Here is a 22,807-nt window from a genome sequence, read left to right as displayed (position 1 = left end):
CGTAGAGTGTTTGGGCTGGCACGCCATCTTGTGAGTTTGCTGACAATAGTGTGTCTTTTACAGACTTTAGCTCTTGTCCTCTTAACATCGTCTGGAATTTGAGGCATCAAACAAATTGCAGCATGTCACGAGTAATGTCTTGCTCCTCCGCTAAAACGCCTTGAACACACTTACATTCTTTCTTTTTACGTTGCTAATTGAACGTTAAAAGCATGGAAATTGGTCAAAATTAAGACAATGTCTAAAACCAAGTAGGAATATGCACATTATACAATTTTTGGTCAATTTTTTCCCATTCTTTCGAACCGGGGTTGGGGCCTCTGAATATTGGTGTTCAGAAACGATGAATGTACTGTTCGTGATTTTATAATGAAATATCATGTTTATAAACAAAACAAAATCAAAAATGTTTTCCTACGGTACGAATAACCTATTCTTCAACTTACTCTTTCATCCTGACGTTTTGGTTTGTATTGCGCCATGTCGTAGATATATTGAGATGCCACGATGAGGCCATATCGCGCCTGTGCTATTGCTCTCAGCAATGCAATGCTGATGACAGGCATCTGTTCAGCATGTATGGTCAGAAACTTCTTTGCACGTCTCAGGTAAGCAGTGGCACCATCCAGAATGTTATCCTTTGATGATATCATCTTAGAATCGTGTGAGAGCAATGAATTCTGTTAAAAAAGATATAATTTGTGGTTTTTTGTTGTTGATGCTGCTGGGTTGGTTGTTGTTGTTGTTTTGTTTTTTGTTTTTTTTTGTTTTTGTTTTTGTATTTTGAATAAAATTATGCCCGGGCTATTATGAGGAATGATTTTCTGATGCTGATGACGATTGTTATGATGTAACAAATTAACACAATATCAAAGTTCAAATGAAAAGGCAAAATACCTTTTTACAAGTATTTGAAATTAAAAATATAGGAATTCCTATAAACATAAACCATACCTCAATTATATACAGATACATGAGGCATACAGTCATTGCTTCTTCTCCTGAATAAGAGGATCTGCCGTGTTGGTATTCTTTTAAGAAGTTATCGATGAAACTGTCCACCTTGTCACCACTTTTTGTAAAAAGTAATCAACAATAAAAATTGTTCATCTCGCATACATGTAAATTGCATCATTTTCTTTATTTTCTTATTATTCAAAAAGATCAAAATAATCAAGGAATATCAATGAATGAATGAATGGTTATTTAGACAGATGGCCTTTGTTACAATGCAATGTAAGACGTAAAATGCTTGCTGATTTGCATTTTCTGCCCGGTACGTGGTAGACCAAGCTGGTCAGGCCAAGTTATGCCACATTATCAAACAGAACTTGTTACATCACGATAATTCTAATCTTGCCGAAAAATACGAAAATGAATGACATCGTCACCAATATAGTAGGCTATAAGTTCGTGTGAAGTAATGTAACTTCGGATGACCGTGGGACATCCACCTTGCCAAAGATCAACAGATGTGATCGCAAAATCATTGACTCCATAAAACAAAAATACTTTAAACAAGAATTTTTTAACAAAGACTTTTTGGGTTCACTAGCAGAATTACTGAATCACAAACACATAATTTGCTTACCATGACTGTAGCATGAGCTGTAGTATCACAGATCGCGTTGTGAAGTCAGGGTCTATTGCGTCTATATCAAATAAGACTTCCTGATGACTGGCTGACACCACTTGTCCGGTGACATACTTGAGCAGCCCATCTACCACTTCGTCATCTGGAGGTTTACTGTCAGCAAAGCACAACTGGGACACGATCTCGAAAAAGAACGTGTTGCGATTTCGTTTGAAAACTTTGAACTTTTTCTGAGCCGCACTAAACAAAAAGTAAATTAGTAATCAAGAAGGTTATCATGATTGTAAGCAGTGACCAATCAGATTATATTGGATCAAATCCATAAGTCTTCTTCATAATTTCTTTAAACCCATCAAAGATTTTGAATAAATATATAGAATGAATAAATTAATAAATTAATCAAATTATATTGAGAGATGAATGCATTACATAAACAAAATTATACGAACTTAATCTTTGGTGTCGATGTCGGTTGGAATTCTTCTGGTATAACTTGAGAACATTTTGGACACGTCCGGTGGCCACCCTCTATCCATTGTCGAATGCATTTTTCACACCACACGTGGTCACATGGAAGGACGACCGGATCGATGATATCAATGCTGGTGTTTGGGTTGCATATGCCGCAAGATTCATGAATTCCATGTCTATAATAAAAGAGCAGGTCAATTGGATTCAATGTCTATAATAATAGATCAAGCCTCCTCATGTCCAAAATCTTGGTATTGTCACATGCCGTGGTGGTTTTGCTACACATGCTCAGCGACTGCTGTCGCGAGATCGGACAGTTTCTTAGAAGACTTCACGATTATGACAAGACTCATTTAAATTATGTTACGTTAGGATATTTTGCAATAAGTTAACATGTTCTTGAATGTTATGAAATCGTTTTATACCCTTTACATACTTTTTATAATTTTAACATTTTCTGCCAACGAAGGGCGAGGATGTTCCAGAACTTGCTACTTTGGAAAAATTACGTAAAATGAGAAAGGAATGGAAAATCATAGTAAATTAGTCCTTCTTTTGGTTACGCCATGCGGGGAAAAGTACTGGAGAAAGAAGACAACAAAATACGACCAAACTTACTTGAAGTCTAGTTTTCCAGCATTTTCGGTTGATAACTTCAAAACATTTTTCAGCCGTTTGAGTTTATCTATGTTCTTCAAATCAGCACCACGGGCAAACGACTGCAAAACAAGCACGTTATCATTAGACTACTGCTTAACAGTCCCCGGGTAACAGTCACAGAAAGTGGTTAAACACATGATGACATCGTTGTGATTTTGCATACTGCCAAATAGCAAATTACTATAGCCAGTTCCTATATACATGATATAACCACAGTCTATGGTATAACACGATAGGGCTTTCATCTAGAATTAGTCAGCGTATGGGGATTAGTCAGTTATGACGAAATGAATCAGGCCGGACGCAAAATGAAAGACAATATTATTTATTTAGAGAATAAACGATCAGAATTGTTGTTTTTGCTATCTTCGGTGTGATGGAGATTATTTGGAGACTAACACTGGGGCCTCCTTTCCTTTCCATCCATGCTGAGTAGCCCCAATGGAACCTACTGGCAGACATGATGTCAGATCCGTATGGGAAGGATTCGATCAATCTTTTGGCGTTAATACGCGCTGTATGTCCTTGATCAGAAGGGGATTTTCTGATCCTCCGAACAAGTCTGGTATATAGATAACATTTCCATCATCAGTGGACATTTCTTCTCTATACTCTGTTCCCATCACCTTCTCAAGCATGCAGGAACTATAATTAGACAATAAAATAAACTTGCTCAAACAATTCAAATGCATGCCATACCAATGAAGAATGAAGTAAGTCTGCCTTGTATTAGAAGTACAGAATCCGTCCTGTATCTCATCCTTCCCCATAGCTATCTAACTAAAATAATTATTAATTACCTTACCCATCCTATGTAGCTGACATGATCTTAGCCCTACCAGAAAAAGCTGACAGAAGACATTTCTTGCTGTATTTATGCATTTGTGTCTTCAGCGAGTTGCTGCAACTTTTAATGACACTGCAGGTTTGCAAATGTCTTATCGCCTAAACTTTCAAATAGTTGGAACTCACTTGGAGTGTTTAGTTGTCGTATGGGGAGTCTCCGGCCTCAGGCCTGCCGGCCCTGCGGCCTTGATGTTTTGTTGATGGTGGGGACAGCGGTCACACTAGCTTTCTTGCCCTGCGGGGCCCTTTTTATATTGGAACTCACTTGGAGCGTTTAGTTGTCGTATGGGAGTCACCGGCCTCGGGCCTCCCGCCCCTGCGGCCTTGATGTTTTTTGTTGATGATGGGGACAGCGGTCACACTAAGTTTCTTGCCCTGCGGTGCCCATTTATATTGGAACTAACTTGGAGTGTTTAGTTGTCATACTAGAGTCTCCGGCCTCGGGCCTGTCGTCTTATCCTCAACAATTCTTTGTATATCGTTTCAATAAACAAACATCATTTTATTTTATATTAATAGATCAAGCAAATCTGTTGTTAATTTTGTATTTAATACGAATTAATGAAAGAAAATACACCTGACACACTTTCATTTGGAAACAATGTTATGATTATGATCACTCGGTAGGCAATGAAGGTTTGCTTCCATAGCCAACGCTTTAATAATGGTTAAGTTATCAACACTTAGTATCAACTTACATTCCATACCATACGACCTCGTAGTGAAAGACGCTCATCAGCAACACACACATGTTCATAAAACAGCTCCAAAACTCGAAGTCGCTGCCAGACAGGTCTATGAGTATAAGAACAAAAAGTATTTTTTCAATTGCCAATCACTCTTAAAGCAATCTTAAAACATGCGACAAGTTTAATGTGTTCAATGTGTTTCGAGACATCAGTCAGTACCTGATTCTTTCGATGATATCCATCGACTCTTCGCCATATGTGTTATCGGTGTTCATAGTCACTGTCGTTATTATGTTTTCCACCAATACTTTGACACGCTGTAATTTACTAAGCCATAATCGTTGCGCTTCATGCTTCGACTTTTCCTCATCTGACGGAACTAAATGTTTTCCGACAAGTATTTCGATAGCCTTGACATCTAGAGTCTGAAAAATATAATTATAATATTAAGCATGTTAAGGGGGGAGATAACCATATATTCCAGAAAATGGTGTCTTTTAGTACTAACATTGAGGTAAACAAGCTAATTTTTCTCTATCATATGCTTTTTGTTCCACTCAAATTGGGCATTGGGTTCCAAAGTTATCGTCAATTTTAGTTCGCCAATTTACGCAAATGCATTTTTAAAAACAATAAAAAACAAAGAAAATAAGATCTTTTAATTTCTTTTGTTTTTTATTGTTTTTCAGCCGGCTATATTTAACATTTTCTCCTTTAAAATTCGATAACTCTTCAAAGGAACACATTACAGGCCTAGAAAAAGTGTCAACATTTAAATAAATTCAAGTACCTTAGGAATCAGTATGCACAATTGTATTGACGCATGAAATAATTTGCATAATATGCAAATAAGGTGTTTCTAGATTTTAAAAGCGTTTTTCTCAAATGGCTGTTTGACGACAAATCCCGGGGGTTTTCTCGGTAACGGAAAGTAGTAGGAGGCTGTAATTCGGCCATGTTCTTCTGGTAACCATACTGCAGTGGGTAACAGAGCCTTTTTTTGCAATTTGTACCCCATTTTTTTTGTGGCGGTACGATATGTTTTGAAATTTTGCCCGATTTTGGCCAAAATTTCAATTTTCGCACGTCAAAATGACAGTTTAAGTGTTCAAATCTCAAAGGGCTCTGTTACGCACTATAACATACTTTATTGTATGTATTGAAGAAAAAAATCATTCAAATAGCTTATCGTTTTCCCAAGAAACTCTGGGATTTACATGTACCCCAAATCCAAGATGGCCACCCATTATTATGCAAATGAGATGACCTTTGACCTTGAAATTTTGTATTTTGTGTCGTCTTCACCAAAATAGGATGTAAAATGCAAAAAAAAAAATTATGGTTTACTCTTCCCCTTAAGTCATTACCTTTAGGGTACTTTTTATATCTAAACTGGCCTCAAAAAGAAACTTATATTTTTTCACAAGGTCATATCTTAAAATCCTCTCCATAAAAACGAACAAAAATTGCACACAGGATTACTTCAATACTCTACTCTAAACACATGTCAGTAACCAAGCAGTTGTCCAATTGACACAACAGCAAAATGCACTGACATGGAACACCTTCCTGGACCACAATTCACATCCCAACAGATTTATTTTGTTGGGTTCCAATTATTCGCCTGTGAATGTGGTCCCGGAAGCTGTTCCGTGTCAGTGCATTTTACTGTTGTGTCAGTTGGACAACTGCTTGGTTACTGACATGTGTTTAGAGTAGAGTATTGAAGTTATTCTGTGTGTTATTTTTTGTTCATGTACAGGGAATAATTGAACTCAACAAAAGAAATCTGTTGGGATGTGACTTTTGGTCCAGGAAGGTGTTCCATGTCAATGCGTTTTGCTGTTGTGTCAGTTGGACAACTGCTTGGTTACTGACATGTGTTTAGAGTAGAGTATTGAAGTAATCTTGTGTGTAATTTTTGTTCATTTTTATGGAGGCAATTTTAAGATATAACCTTGTGAAAAATTATAAGTTTCTTTTTGAGGCCAGTTTAGGTTGTTTGGGCAAAGGTGTAAATCATTCCACAAACTGGGGTCAGCGACGGAGAAAGTACCATGAATATAATTATATGCATTGATAAATACAATGGAAAACTGGTGAGAAACAATCTTTTATACATTATTACCATTTCATTGCCCTGTGTCGTCAATTGGTCACGGTACTCTGCCTGTAGTAATTCTGGGGCAGCTTGCACAAGTTCCGAGAAATCTTCCAATCGTTTCGCCACATCTTCACGATATCGACTATGAAGAAACACCAATCCTTGAATAGGGTCGTCTCCTGTAGAATGTAGCATCACTCGGGATTCTGCTTCAACACACGCTCTCAGGGATTCTTCGACACACTACCATGAAAGCGATAATAACATTGACAGTGATAGAAAAAAAGCAAACAAACAAAAAGACTGTCAGTATCATCACATAAAATGTGATTTTGTAACAATTTTAATTGGACGAGAAATGATCACAAATATTCAACACCTTCTGCGGAACATGTCGGTCCTCCAGGAATAGATAATCTAACCGTACAACTATTTATGGATTTTATGATATTCTTTGGTTTTGAGGACTATAACAATATCAGATATTAAGACTTTTTCCTCCGCGATCGCATACATGTACTTTCACAACTCGTATCGTTTTGAATGACCCGTTACAGAGTCATAGTCAGGATATTTTTCTTATTTAGAACCCGGTACGCCTTATATTTTATAGTTCCGTATAGTGTTTATGAATAACTAACATTTGCAATGTATTTCGACAAAGATAATATTATCTAACAAATCTTTTCTTCTAAAAAAAGTTACGAAACAAAAGGTACCTCTAATTCAAACGAGTTCTTGTCCGAGTCCGATGCAGTGTTATAAGACATTCTGGTGAAGTCGTGAATGTAATCTGCCATGAATTCTGCGTAATTTTCCTTCGGTACAAAATGCCGCAGTGTTTTGCCCATGTCAGATTTGGTGACCAAGTCTTTGACTATATCTTGCATTGGTTGTTTTCTTTTAGCTTGTATAATCATAATACAATAAAAAGGGCATTTAAAACTGATTTCAATGAATTTGTTGCATATAAATTTACATAAGAATATAATTCAAAATTTCATAAATAAACGGACAACAAAGATAATGGTACAATGTGCAATGTGCAATGTGCAAAGACAAACGCTGCGGTACGTGTGCGCTTATTATTGAAAATATATATAAATATTAAGTAAAAATTCATACCTATAAAAATTCATAGTATTTTAAGATTTTAATGTCACGAATACCTGCTTGTTCGGAGGCAGCTGTGCACCACCTGTCGAGGTGCTCCTTGATCAGCCAAGAAAGTGGTATCTTGGCAGCAAAAGACATCCCTCCACTTCCAAATACCCTCACTGGAGCCATTTCACGGACTCGTGGTTGTTTCTGCTGCGATGAACTTGCGCAAAGTTCCAACTCTTGATTGTGTCTACTTCCATTTCCTGGCAAAAATGATTTAAAATGTAGCCGGGATATCTTGGGATTTGCCATAGCTAGCCACAATCTATACTTCCATGAACCCAGTTGATTTGTCTTCAATAAATCCAAGTTGCAGTTGTAATCAAAGAAGGCAAAAATCTCAGCCAAGACTGGGGTAACTTTTGCGACAAGTTGTTGCCACAGTGATCTCCTGGAACAGTATTAGAACATACGAATTTTAACAACTCGTTTAACATGTTTAATTATTTTTAGCAGCTGCTGTTCAGTTCACACATTACACATGGTGTATACTTTGAAAACGCGTTTCAACACCCTTTGTCATATTAACTAGTATCTCATTATCATCGTCATCATTATCAGCATCATACCTGAATGTTCCGCTCTCTTGAATATTTGACACGGCGAGGGCTTTCTCGCTGAGCCACTGGTCATGTGTGCGTGCCATACTATTAATCGTCGGCATATGCTCATCCTGTTCCTTCAATAGTAGCGATAAATGCCGTTTTGTTACCGAGTGAAATGTATCTAATGAAAGAATAATATATTTCAATTTTATATTAACCCTAGAACTACGAAGGGGATGGGAGATTTTTATCTGTTATAAAAATACGCGCCTGTAAATTTTAAGCCCCTTTTACATAAATTTGTGCAATTTGTATACATTTCCAGCATGTTGTATCGGTCACCCCACCTACACATGCGCAGATTGTTGTTTGATTTGCATCAGTTATCATCGTTCTGAGTACTAGCTCTCACATGTGACCAGTCATTATATTTTAATCTGTTTCATTTTGGAGATAATTGAAGTCATTTGTAATACTGCTTTTTCATTTTCGCCATTTTTGCAGAAAAAGAATTGCTTCCCTTCAAAGACGTCCCATTTCCACCCAAGTTTAATGGCAAGTCTTAGATTTTACCACACTATATATACTTTTGCTGTGCTTTGACGTTTTAAACACATGCCTTTGCTGTAATTCAAAAGGATCATAAAGAAATTTCTTCCAAATATTCAATGGGGTCATTACATACAGACCCACCCTCATATGTGACCACTGGTTGTTTATGGCCTTGTTATTTTGGAAATCATCTTTTGAATGGTTGTAAAGCAATACAAAATAAATAGTTTTTGAATTGTACATGTAGTAATAAAAATATTATTATGACCATTATCATATTTTTGTGAAGGCAGAAATGGTAGTTAACAATCAAATATTTACCGAGATTACTCAGCGCTTCCAAGTAGTTCGATTCTTGAATGGTACACTGAACATCAAGTTTCTCTCCAACCTGTTTCTCTAGCTCGTCTGTTACAAAGCACTTCGCCAATTCTCTTGCCAGGTCGCCTGTCTTTGACGCCTTCCAGAACTTTTCTAAGTTCTCCACTGAGTAAAACCGAACTACAAGTTTGATTGAGCAGTTCATGTAACTACTTAGCTCTCCGCCAAAACTCCTGATAATGCGACGTAACATCTCATTCTGCGCCCGATTCTGCTCACGTAACATTTCGTTTTGTTGCTGAAGTTGTATATTCTGATTCAACAAGGGTGTGACTATTTCTTGTTTTAAGCTTTCAAACACCGTCTTCGCAACATCGGGCATCATTTCTCTAGTGGTTTGTTTGACGATGTCAACGACCACAGGAACGTCTACAATTAAAGGATATTGAGTGGAATATTGAACAATTATTACTGAACAACTATAACGGGAGCAAAGGATATATTGATGAATAAGTATCAATTAAATAGACCAACACGTATTGCAGGTATAATGACAGGTTGATTCTCAAAGACCAATTAATTATATTCATACCAAATCTGTTATCCAAGGTAAAGTTGATGGCACTGCATGTTCCTTGAATAATGTTAATATTGTTGTCGCCTACTAAATTATATACCGGTCGGTTTCTGGCCATGTCAATTTCCTGGTCGTCAGGTGAAGCACATTGCACAGGTGATTCGTCTGCCTCAGTGTAACTGTCCATAAGTGCAACTTAGGAATTATAATGAAAAGATTATTAAACATAATTTATCTGTGATACGACACGATGTGACAGGCTAGCTTTTCAGACTGAAAGGGTAATTTAGGAAGTTTGTGAGCATGATAGCCTCAATCTTGAAATGTTGTTGTAGCATTCATTTATGATATGAAAGATAAACGTATGGAAATGTCAAATTGAAAGATATGAAGTTTGATGGGAAGTAGGGTATACAATATAACGCGTTCAGATTTCACACCAACAAATAGAAGGTCGTGCGCCCTGAATGCATTTCTCAGAAAAAAAAACATGGATGTCCTAAAGTAAGCATTAAAATGAGATGGGAGAGATCGAGTATCTTTTAATAATTTTAAGCAGTCTTTTCTGTACAGAAACAGTGGCATGATTTTGCAGGTAAATTACGTAATTCTCAGACATCATAGACTTCGAGCGTCATACTTCGAAGGTCAGTCGTAAAAAATAATGACGGTCAACCTATATTTTTCCCAGACAGAGGGATCACGCTAGGGCTAATTTCAACCATCATAGCTGTCGCTGAGAACTGAGTCGCTCTTGCGAAGAAAAAATGACGTTTTCTTGAGGCGAATTTAGTACATACCGGTATCTCAATGGGGATTTATTCGGTGGTGTGATATTATGCTATTAGTTACATTGAAGACCTTAGTGGAAGAAGGCCATTTTTTTCAAGCTGTAGTTCATGAACTTGTTTGTTTGAAAATGTGATTTTCATTTTTGCCTACATGTATGTTCAAAAGCATAAATGTTTGTAACCTAGAGCACAATATTGGCACATTGGAGTACATTTTTAATAGAACTACTTCTAAATACGTGGGTGCTTCTTCCAAAAGTCTTCAAAATCCCAACATAAGCTTTCATTTTGCCATGTATAGTTCGAAATTACGTGAAACATACTAAATGCAGGATACAGATACTAAAGTGAAGTTCAACGTTAAGTATTTATTATATTCCACACCTTGGTTTCCTTGCCTCATGCGTGGATTAACTACGGAATGCAGAACTGCGATCCGGTCGATTGTCCTGTTGGATGAAGGATCACAATCTTCTATCCTTGATGCAGCAGGATGAAGACTGTCCAACACCAATTGATCGGCAGTGATCTCATCATCTTTCTTTGTTGTACTGAACAATGATGGCATATCTAACCCTATAAGACTACAAATCTCTGGTCGATTTGATCCGGGAGGTCGAACATCATCAATGTGTACCCATTTCCACTTTCCACCTTGGGATATATGGGGTTAAAATGGTATATTAAAAGTTAAGTATGATCAAAGGCCGCGTATATTCTACAATAAAAGATGAAATAAACATTTACTGCATGCCCAAAGATACGACAGTCTGTCCCAAAGATAATGGTGCAATCAAACAGCTAGAAAAGGTTTTGAAAGGGTGGTACAATAATTTTGTCTTTGGGAGGGCTGTACATTGTACGGGAAAGTTTATTTTGACAAGACTCAAATGGCCAACATTAAAATGCATAGGAAAACTAGGAAAACGTCCAAATATGCACACTTTATTGCTCGCTGAGCTAACACTACATATATTCATTAATTTGGTCCATACAAAGGGAAGGCCAAGTAATTCTTGGCAGACAATATTGAGATTTCACCTCCCGGTGATACACATAGCTGTTTTACAGCCCCTAACATCTACGACTATTTCCGTCCAGATTCTAAATTACGAACTCCTCGAAAATAATGACTTTGTTCTAGATCAAAAGTCACTCATCCAATTGTATTGCAAATCTACATCAGTTTAGAATTGGCAAAATCTTAATGACAATGCTGAAAGGTAATGAAACTCATGCTAGTGTTAAATATTACATTACCAAAAAAAATTGATGATAAAACAATGATTCAGAATAACTGGAATAACTTGATACCTGGAGATGTTGCGAAGCCACTACTCATGCGTGCCAAATTAATAATGAAGACGACATATGCGGGTTTCTGTGGTGCACATGCTGCCACGTGCTCAACTTGTTGTTTCTCATCAAGAATACAGTATGACGCGCAGGCAATCAACTGGCTGTTTCGATTTCCATCTTCGCATTGGACAAGCAACAGTCGTTCTTTATCTTGGTGTTCGTTGAAGAATCGTCTGAAAATTTATATTACCATGAATCATTTAAATTTATTCTTTCTAAAGAAGATAATTATTTCTTACATTTATATTCCTCACCAAATGGCCCTGTGAAAATATTACATCTGTATGGTTTATTGAAATGCTCTCTCTCCGCTCCTCTCTTTGCTATCTCTCTCATTCAGCGTATCTTTAATATTATTTTTTATTATACATAATATATACATATATATTGCGTTTTACAAAATAATACTTGGAGACAACAATCCGTGATTGGCTGAAAAATCCCTGAAAAATATGTAATCCAACACAGATTCTTCACGGATTTCCCCTGGTGGATTAGCACAAAGCGCACCTCCAAAGTCAACGGCAGTGCACTGGCGGATGAACAGAGGAGAAGGGAAATGGTGGTCATCCTCAGTCTACCCTGTAGAAGGCTACAGTATTAGCCTAGAGGTAGAGAGTGGTCATGTAGTTTGGTGTGCTAGGCTATAGGAAGGTTGTAAGATCATGAGCTTTCTCATTTATCCTCTATCCCACTCATTGTGGCCCTAAACGTGCAGACACCACAGTGGGTGCAGGGCATGCCGTGGTTCGGAGAGTCACGTAAAATGGTGGTCCCATGTACCAGAAGAGCAATATCTGGACATGTGAAAGTTGCAGGCCTTTTTCGTAAAGAGCAGGGGATCAGCCCGGGCCTGTTGTCTGTTACACTCAGCAGTGAGGTCAACTTGCGCTGCCCTTTGGGGCTTGGCAGCATATCGACCCGTGGCGCGCTTAGAGGAATCTGAGTATTTAGAAAGCGTGGATAAATGCCGTTTTATTATTATTATTATTATTATTATTATTATTATTATTATTATTATTATTATTATTATTATTATTATTACAGATATCAGAATAAGTTCACTTTCTCCAGGATGGCAACCTAGCACCGAGATGCATGCTGGACATCAGATTTGTGACTTTTTAGGGTCTCTGGGGTAGCACTAGTACAACTCTTTTGTCATTGCTAGTATCCTTTTTACTATAATTGTAGTTAATAGCAATGGTAAAAAATAATACCTGATTTCTTCACGGCACTGCTGTTGCGTCTGAAAGCTCTTCAAGTACATGTACCGCAAACAATCTCTATGAAAGCCCAATCGGTCTGCAAGTTTTGGTTGGTCCTCCAGAACCAACAATGTCGAGTGAGTTGTAACCTTCATAAAAGATATAAACAGAAAAAAAAAATGAAACTTTTGACTGTATTTTTTAAATTTCTTGTTTCAAGAATCTGTTTAATACCTGCAATGTGAATAAAAATGGAATTGAGTGTAACTTTCAGTCCAAATTTACAAGAAAAAAAGATATGCATCAAAATTTAAGAAATTTAGATTTAATTTAAATCTTGTTAACCAGACATACCTTTTTTGACGGCCGGACGAACCGACGTTGCGACTGAAACGTTCAGTCTTCAGCTGGGTTGTGATGCAAATGACCTTGAGTACCCGACACTTCCGGTATAGATGACAGAAGTGTCCGGTACTCAAGGTTATTTGCATCACAAACCAGCTTTAGACTGAAGGTTTCAGTCGCAACTTCGGTTCGTCCGTCCAAAATAGGTATGTCTGGTTGACCAGATTTAAATGAAATCTTAACTAATACATAAAGTTTAGAACTACATGTACTCCCTATTCCAGAAAAATACAGAACTATTTTTTGAATAAAAAATATTATCCTGTTTCGCCAAATGAAACGTAGCTAAATCCTAATCCTTTAGTTAGTCCTAACTAGCAATAAAAGTCAAATTTTAATATTCAGCCAATTTTTGGAAATAAAGCCCAAAACCATGCGTTTTTAGGGTATTTTTCGTATGTAGTGACAATCAAGCCCAAAGACTTGTACTAAGACTAATTTCAGTTAATGCATTCTAAATTTTAGAAAAGACATGTTTCATTCTTATAACCATTTAAATAAAGTAACACAAAAAGTGAAAATTAGAGCAAACTTTTGGCATATACTCTAGATTTTGAATACTTGTTCCAAGTCTGTGATATTTGTGACTCGATTGTCAAAAAACATGCCGAAAATGCATGTTTTTGGCTCTTTTTTCAAAAAATCAGTAAAATAGTGAACTTTTTCTGTTATCTCCAGTTAGGACTAAAAGAATGATAAGGATTGAGCTATGTTTCATTTGGCAGAACTTGGTAATATTTTTTTAATCCCAAAAAAATAGTGCTGTATTTTTCTGGAATGGGGAGTAGTATGTGCCCTTGTTTTTAATACATTTACGTGGTACGTGAACGCGTGACGATAATTTGAGGTAATTCTAAAAAAAGGCAAATTGGTTTAGACTGACTCTATCACTCGTCTACACAGGGCATATTAGTGTTATGCTTCGCAGGGACGATTCAGACGTACTAGTATTCTCACGTGTAATGTACCGTTGTAATAAGATCACGCTCTGAAGTTCTAAAAACAACCAACTGGGCCAAATGGTCAATTTGGACACAAGTACGCAGTCGTTTTTTCCACATAGTTTTCTCAGTCGTCAAACCAGACACTTGACGTATAAGGTCATCAGTCTAAAATTGGTTACTTCGGCATATCATTATCATGTGTCGCTTTAGCGTATGAAAAAATAATCATGTCAATTGTATCATACCTGAACAAGAAGGTCTGCCTTTATATTCCTGGCCTTTCGTAGCTCGAAACGAAGGTACTGAAGAAGGCTTTCGTGCTTCTGTTCTTTGAAGTATGTGTCGTGTAAAACTCTATATTCCGCCGCTAATTCGGAATGTGGTAATCTTAGTATAGCCTCTGGCGTAGCACACTGAAGTAATAGTTCCTTTACGCGTCTTTGGACCTGAGCACAACACGTCATTTTACGTAATTACATCAAATTTAAATATATTCTTATTTTTCGAAAAAGAACCGCATGGTCCTCAGTTACTTCCGTACCATTTAAAAGGACAGAAGACAAAAGAACACAATCGTGTGATAAGATTAACATATAATACTACTTGAGCATGTACGTATATAATTAAATACTCAATAAGAGGGAACTCTGTATATTAGTAACCTGAATATAATGGCCTATACCGTAGTCAGCGGTGTAACAAAGGTGTGGTTGGCGTTAGACAAACAAACACTTATTTTCTTGGCCTTAAAATAGCAAGTTTTGTTTTAAAGAAAACAAGTTATATCCTTTACTGGTACTATCTAGAACTACATATATGCATGAAAACAAGTTGGATGCATCCTACTGTTGTGACATAACACGTACCTCATCTTCCCAGCCATCCTCTCCTTCCTTCCTCCGTAGACTTCTTCGGGAGTGAAACACTAGTGATGCCACCACATCGTTATGATACCCAACAAACGCATCTGTGACGTCATACTTGTTGCTACATTATACAAATTCATAATTGTTAAAGGGGACATTAAATGACTTGTACTCATGATATTTGTTAAGAACATTGTTATAAAAAGTAAAAAGACAATGATCTTCAATACCAAGATAATGATGATCATTGTGATGAATAAATATTGAAATAGTTAAAAAATTTTACTACTACTAATTATTATAGCCTTAACCAGAATATTATACAAAACAAACCCGTCATTATCAAGAGGTAGTGTGATCACAGATCCTGGCTCTGGTGTGATCTTGGAAAACCTCTGAATAAAATTGGTCTGAAGATCTTGTACAATTTCTTGTTCAGCTGCCGAAAGCAATGTGCTGGTGGCTAGAAAGTGCTTCTCAAGCCGATTGATAAGTGGGGTCGGGAATCGGCTATAAACCACCTTCTTGTCAGCAATAACTATCAACCTGTGCGATATAAAAGAAAACATATATGCATGAAAGGTTCGACCATTTTACATGCTATGATTTGCTGAGAGATCCCAAAGGAATAATGGATTACAGCAAAAAAATAAACTGTATAATCAACAGGTAAGAAAATATCACTCATAAGAGACCCAGAATATTTTACGCGTAGATGAAAATATAATATGATATGGTTAAATTATAATATAATAGGCATTTTTAACTGTGAGCGGGTTAATTACGACAAGACAATTCAAGAAGATTTGCATAATGTTTGCAATATGTCATGTCATTTGGAGCTCTTTTGTCAATCAAATCTTACAAGATATTAAGTCGCACTGCGACGTATAATAATAGATTCCGTAATACATTATTTGATCGTTGGAAAAAAGGTTAAAGAACATCGGATCTCGACCATCATTGTCCGAAATAGGTAATGGAATTACATGTAAATATTATTGATCCCTTCCTAAATATATAGTGTGGAATCGGTAAGCACGTCAATAATTTGATAACAATAGCTGCACAAAAAATAAAGGTTACTCCAAACAGTTGTGGAACGTATAATAATATTAAAAACGCTTATTTTACACTGTAGAACTACATTTTACAATACTGATAGTATTAAAGCTTTGTACATTCCTCTCCAATGTGTGTAGCACACTAAAATGATGGCTTTTCTTTTCATTAAAAGTAATTGCGCAAAGTTAAAGATGACAATTTTGATTTCAAAACCCAGAAGAAGAATACCTGAAGTCTTGATGGACTTGGCATTTGACTTTGTGCGTTCCAAGACCCAATGCTACGTATCGTTTGTCCTTGAAGTAAGCGTAATACTGATTCAGTGCATCGTAAAGACTACCGTACAGGTTTTCTAAATTCAACAGTACCACTGTGTGCCCTGTTTCCATACAAATCTTGATCCGGTTAATATCTCGACAAATCTGCAAAATCAGACATTTACATTTCAACTTAACTTAGCAAGTGTATGTATGTAAAATAAGTACAAATAACATGGAGTAGAAGGGCGAAAGAAGGTAACGAGAGAAAGGGAAGAAAGAGGGGGGAGCGGGGAGCGAGGGGGCGGAGAGAGGGGAGGGGTGGGTAGAGAAAGAGTGAGCAAAACATCCTATCGAAAGCTTATGAAAAAAGATGAAAGAGAGTGTTTCGAGACTGTATGAGTCTCCAATTGTGACAACTTACCTGAGCGTACTCCTGGTCATTAGGGAAACTACTACCAAAGATGACGACCGTGTTATCAGGAGTGAGTAGGTCTTGTTGCAATAATGGTAATGCAGAGTAATTCTCGGTCAATATCAACAGATAGCGACTATCACTACATGTGTCACGATTAGCTCTGAAAAATAAAAATGAATAATTATTTTTTTAATTATTTTACATTAGTAATAGTTGATTGCCATTCAATATGTTTACCATAAACCATGGGCTGATTGGCTAAAACATTATTAAAATGTCTTTGACACTGGGAAGCATAAGACTTGTCAGAGAAATCCTTGATCAAATGATATTGACCCTTTTCAAATTCTACACTTGTTTGATGTGATCATTTATTAATGTTTGTAATAAAACATTGCATACATAATTTTCAATTCTAGACATTAACAATACCAACAGCTATCACGCTATTATACACACATATATATATATATATTATATTTGTATCTTTAACTTAGATTTTCTTTTCATTGTGAAATTGTTAATCTTTTTCTGCTTTTTTGTGGTAATCTTTATTACGATTTGTGTGCAAGTTGAGGGCGCTATTTTTAGTTAATTTAGCCCAATAATATGAGTTATTCGTTTCATCTCACGATAAAAAGTAGTTTAAAAATGTCTTTCCTATATATTACTCATTTTTATAATGTTTGTTGAATGCCATTATACAAGTGTCTACCCGTCATAAAGATGCTAACAAGATTAAAGATAAATAGCGCCATCAGTGTTCAACTTTGCTTTAAAATGAATATAATTCTACATAAAAACATTTTCCAACACTTCTACAAAAAGGTTGAGTGCGTGGATAAAAAATAATTTATTTGAATTGGATTTTTTTTTTCAGACATATTTAAAGAGGGTAGCCAAGATCAGTGGTCCAGCACTGCTTTACACAAGCAGTGCTGGATGGGATATATTCGTGCGATTATAATTCATAGCCTAGGCCCAGATCTTAGTATGTAAGCTTAACCTAATCCAGGCTATAATCTTATTTGATCAAACAGCTTACATATTTGTGACTGGACGCGGCGAATCAGCCGTAAAGTTGGCCCCGGTCAATTTTGTTTTATTTCTTGTTTAGAAAATATATACCATAAGCTTTAAAATGGTATATCATTTAACTTCAAACGATATCCAAAAGCGGGGTTATGATTTGTTGAACTCTGTTCCTTCGACAAAATTGTATTTTTTATCGGTTCTACATGTGTCTCTTTTTCTACATTTCTGGTAATAAATATCCAACAGTCATAATTGGCGGTCATTTCAAATCAGCCCCAAGTCAACGAGGTTCAGAAATATCCTCTCATTGTTCATTGTTGATTATACATACCTAGACAAAATACAATGCTTTGTTATCTACCACTTGAACAGGATTTAGCCAAAGCAAACAAAGACAAGAACTATTCTATAGAAATAGGTAGAAGCTTATTATCCTCTTCAGCAGTAATATTATTGATTGATTTAAACAACGTTTGATAAGATACTTGTCGCAACGAATTGATACACCTATGAATACGACCTTCACATACATTTTACACTTTAACTCAGAATACAATTTGCCGAGTTTACGGCTGATTCGCCGCGTCCACTCACATTTTAACCAACCAGAGGAGCAGTCTATGTATGAGGAAATAATATTGACTGCTATAACTGTTTTATGAATTCGATTTTGGTTCGAGACTGGATATGACGCAACATGGTATCTGTGTCTAATAAATGTTAATGATCTCCTGCAGTATTTCTCTCACTATTATTAAAACGAATTACAAATTACATGTCAGGAAATATTTGCCAGGCTGAGTGCAATATTTCTTTCAACTCGAACATATAAATTTCAATTAATCACGCAAATTTTCGTAAGACATTCAGGTTGTAGCTTTTTGTGGCTTTCAGAAACGTAACGAAAGTCTTATGCATACCCTGTAAGTTTAGGTTCTCCCAGCATACTCGCTTTTAAAAGTCCAGTTACTGAACAGTCTGGGAAGTCGCCCTCACTCTATTTTGAAGAAAAAAAACAATGACAAAAACAGAAAATACGCTTACAATGCAAAAAAATACAAACATATATGACCGAACACTTGTACATAATGTAACTCTATGAGGAATCCAGAAAATCACTACTCCACCGTACCGTAATTATTATTCAATATTCTCCTACATCGTGTGCTATAGGCCTCTTGACCTACACTCATCATGCTCATACTACAGACAATAGCCATAATTATAAAATGCAAATCAAAAAGTCCCTTCGTTTGTCACACAGTTAAGTGATAAAAATAATGTGAACGAACTTAAAATAAAATTAAACAATAACTAGGATTGGAACAGTTAATTGTCACCGGTGTCAAAATTAGCATAAAGTCTGCTGATCTAAATAGCTACCGGGATACTCTTTCGCATGCGTAAATCCTGGGAGGGAGGTTATAAGGGTAGACGGTTCATACAATCATACCATCTCCAATATTGACGCTTGTATGTGGGTTTCTGACCAATTAACCTCATAGTTGGGCAATTTTAGATTTAAAAGGGGACATTTTTTTTTCACCTTTACACCATTTTTACCATATGATTTTAGCTTCAATATGGCAATAGTTTTCCATTTGTACAACTTATTCTGTCACCAAAAGGTTTTGGATTCACTATACTTCAATAATTTGTTTCCAACACCCCATCCCCCATGCCAAAAGGAAACCACTGTACATGTACATACATTAATTAGCTTCAAAATTTAAATGCAGACAAAATAAAGACATTATAACAGGTTTCAACACTTTTACCTCTTCCAGTCTTGTACGTCTAATATGGTGCTCAAACACGTCCATTGGGTCAATAGGGTCGATTTCACCTGAATCATCATCCTTCACGAGACCACCAAAGTTCCTTTTTACACTGTGTTCCAACTCCTTAACGCTTGGGCATTTTCCAGTTTTCTTCACAAATGTGCAGATCATCTTGACGAGACTAAAATGATTGAAAAGAAAATCACTTACATTTCTCTACCACACTAAATGGTAGAAACATTCTTCGACTATTGTTCGATCATTTGCTGGTATTATTTTTAAGAGTTTAACATAACAATTAACATTATCATCATCATCATTATGTATTTTTATACTTATTATTAAGTTAATCACTATCATTATACGAGTTCTCACCTGTAATAGTCTCGTAAACCAAAGAAATCCTTCTGTCGATTCTGACTTCTGCATATCTCTTGATATGCCCTAGCCAGACATGGTATTATGGGGTCTATTTGCTTCAAAACTTCTTCATCTGAACAGATACCCCTATGAAATTAAAAAGCAATAGTGAATGACTGTGCGCAGTGTAAACAAACCTAGAGCAGGACATAATTATCTCACTCAAATTACATACACTCTGTATTTCTTCACATGCCTCACTGTATCGCGTTGTGTATTCAATCAGACGAAAATGCAGCGTCTGTGTGATTTGGGTTAGAACATAAATTAATACTAATACTTTTAGAATTTCTTAAAAGTTACTCTGGTTTGTTTATGTGGCATTATGTACTTAACAATGATAGAATTAAAAATATTATAGTACAGTAGTATATATTTAAAACAACAGTCACAAGACTTACTATTTGCAGAGTTGTGGTAGCTTGCGACCTGCATCTACAGGTCTTCTTTAGCCACTTGTTGTAAACAACTGGAAGATCATAAAATATTATGCCACAAAAACTAACCTTGCCGTCTCAATGAGATCTGCCTCGGTAAGATCTTCCCTCGACACCATTATACCACGATTCATCTTGGCAGGATCCAGGGACCAATTGGATAGACCGATAAATGCTATTTTCTTTGACTTGTCTTCGTCATCATCTAAAGAACTGGTCTCTAATAATGGGTGCAATGTCTTTTCAAAGTAGCAGAAAATAATATAAGAATTAGACATGATGACGTAAGAATTAACGTGTCTTAAAATTATTATTATTCGTGTTCATAGTTAACATCATGTGATGTTCACAGACCCTAAATTCTAGCATACTAGTGAGTGATAATTATGATACAAATAATATAATTTGAAATCAAATGCTAAAGTAGTTCCGTATAAGATCAATTAACGACATGAACGACAAAATAAAAGATGACGATAACCCCAGACATAATATTACAAAAGCACACTTTTGTCTGAGGTTACGGGCGGGCATTTTCTGAGGTCACGGGCGGGCATTGAAATTTTTACCTTCAGGGGCATTTTGGGAGAGTCTTCAGCAAGACCAACTTCGTCAAGAACTGCTACAGATACAAAGCGATTAATATCTTTGTCTTTCTGGAACTTCACGCAGAGATCAAACACCGCCTTGATATCCGAGGATGTTGATAGAGGACTACACTGGCAGGATCTCATATGTACCTTCATGAAAATGAAAAAAAAAATCAATATCAAGTACAACTTAAATATGTATTCGGAGCTCTTTTATCGTCCCTCTGTCGCCTTTGTAACTAATGATCGAGATGTAAACAAATAGTTTCACTACACGCTTTAACGCTATAACAATGTTAATTAAAGCCATATTGTAACATTTCCATAAATTTTGAGCCGAACAACTAAGGTAAAGCAATGAAAATTGAAATTTACTACCAGCGCCGATGTCGCCAATGCTTGTCACTCAGTCGGTTGTACTACGGCACCATCCTTTGATGTGTGTACCACAGTCCTGCACGCCATGTACGTACTGTGTTATAAACATCGCATATGCGTTCGACTAATAATTGCATCGTAATAACTAATCGACGGTTCCTGCGTTTTATTCAAAATCTCGGATTTGACAAAACTACAGCACCCTTAGTCTTGATTTTTGCAGGGTGTGTTAGTTTAATAAAGTACAATATAGTGTAAAAAACAGAATTTTGAAAAATACTGAGGGCGTCTTCCTCAGCAAATGTTACAATATGGCTTTATGTCAACGACACATTACTTCGTCAAATGCTGTAAGATATTCAATACTTCAGTTTTTAGTTTACCTGTTTCAATTTCCTGTAGAGTTCAGATGTAGCGTAGCCTCCTTGCATTGCTTTAGCCACTATGGACTTAGCTAGTGATTTTGAGCTGCCAGGTTTCCCAACAAGAAACAAAGGTATCCGCAACTCAATACATACAACCATCATGAAGACATTCTCTTTCAGTGCAGCATTTCGAGCGATATTAGGACCTAGATCCAAGTCTTCGAGAAATGCATCTTGACATCTGTTAAAAACAAGATGGATAATAAAGATACCCATTCGTAGATAGAAATCATTCCATATAATTTTATATTAAGATATTTTCCTTCAGGTCTCCAATTATAAAGGGATGGAATTTGCTCTTTTTAAACATGTAATGCCCTTTCTATTAATTGTCGCCCTTCGTTTATAAGATTTGTAAACTGCCCATTTACTGAAGGAAAAACAGAGGGCGTTGATAATTGGTTCATGTGCCCTTACGTTAGGTTTCATTAAGTAATCAAATATGTTCACAAGAGTTACTGTTATGTCGGCATGAAAAGGTGCCAGAATGTTTCGTAAATGTCTCCAAACCAAACTGCAGGAATTAAATTCCTTTCCGTATTGGATACGTCTTTGTAAGGGTTTTATAAATAACAATATTTACAAAACTCCAAATGCCATTAAACCTTGTAATTTCGTCCAGCATCGTGTCACCCCCTTCTGGTAGCTTTAATATGCCTGCGATGAGTTCACGAAATCCTTCCCTTCCTTCTTGTAAACGGGCATGGTAACAAACTCCCAGTGCCAGAAGCAGTGCTTTGGTCAGGGTAGTCATTGGGGTTATCTAAAATAAAACCATGTTTAAGTTTGATTAAATGAATATTACTTGATCCTAGAATCCTCTTTTAATGACATTTTTCAGTTGATTCCGTAGACCACTGTATTGCAATTTTGTTCTGGTATACCTGAACGAAATATAACTTTGACGA

General features: G+C 36.3%; 1 protein-coding gene across 1 annotated transcript in view; it reads right to left on the bottom strand.

Annotated features, from left to right (window-relative positions):
* The window catches only part of LOC140144313 (E3 ubiquitin-protein ligase rnf213-alpha-like), a 44,982-nt gene that overhangs the window by 15,726 nt on the left and 6,449 nt on the right, over positions 1–22,807 (bottom strand). The window contains exons 6-33 of the mRNA XM_072166139.1: positions 22,505–22,662; positions 21,858–22,080; positions 21,076–21,246; positions 20,576–20,745; positions 20,025–20,156; positions 19,647–19,830; positions 18,789–18,865; positions 16,840–16,993; positions 16,387–16,580; positions 15,427–15,639; positions 15,094–15,214; positions 14,473–14,673; positions 12,891–13,027; positions 11,626–11,843; positions 10,696–10,965; positions 9,536–9,715; positions 8,944–9,372; positions 8,095–8,251; positions 7,534–7,916; positions 7,084–7,271; positions 6,389–6,607; positions 4,480–4,685; positions 4,270–4,366; positions 2,684–2,784; positions 2,044–2,241; positions 1,592–1,834; positions 955–1,072; positions 447–680 (exon numbers count right to left, since the gene is read on the bottom strand). Of these exons, the coding sequence (XP_072022240.1) occupies positions 447–680; positions 955–1,072; positions 1,592–1,834; positions 2,044–2,241; positions 2,684–2,784; positions 4,270–4,366; positions 4,480–4,685; positions 6,389–6,607; positions 7,084–7,271; positions 7,534–7,916; positions 8,095–8,251; positions 8,944–9,372; positions 9,536–9,715; positions 10,696–10,965; positions 11,626–11,843; positions 12,891–13,027; positions 14,473–14,673; positions 15,094–15,214; positions 15,427–15,639; positions 16,387–16,580; positions 16,840–16,993; positions 18,789–18,865; positions 19,647–19,830; positions 20,025–20,156; positions 20,576–20,745; positions 21,076–21,246; positions 21,858–22,080; positions 22,505–22,662 (5,376 nt within the window). The remainder of the gene's footprint in view (positions 1–446; positions 681–954; positions 1,073–1,591; positions 1,835–2,043; positions 2,242–2,683; positions 2,785–4,269; positions 4,367–4,479; positions 4,686–6,388; positions 6,608–7,083; positions 7,272–7,533; positions 7,917–8,094; positions 8,252–8,943; positions 9,373–9,535; positions 9,716–10,695; positions 10,966–11,625; positions 11,844–12,890; positions 13,028–14,472; positions 14,674–15,093; positions 15,215–15,426; positions 15,640–16,386; positions 16,581–16,839; positions 16,994–18,788; positions 18,866–19,646; positions 19,831–20,024; positions 20,157–20,575; positions 20,746–21,075; positions 21,247–21,857; positions 22,081–22,504; positions 22,663–22,807) is intronic.

Source organism: Amphiura filiformis, unplaced genomic scaffold (genome assembly GCF_039555335.1).
Source record: "Amphiura filiformis unplaced genomic scaffold, Afil_fr2py scaffold_49, whole genome shotgun sequence".
Lineage (NCBI taxonomy): Eukaryota > Metazoa > Echinodermata > Ophiuroidea > Amphilepidida > Amphiuridae > Amphiura > Amphiura filiformis.
The sequence above is the reverse complement of the archived record's forward strand: the minus strand, read 5'-3'. Positions and strand labels throughout refer to the sequence as shown.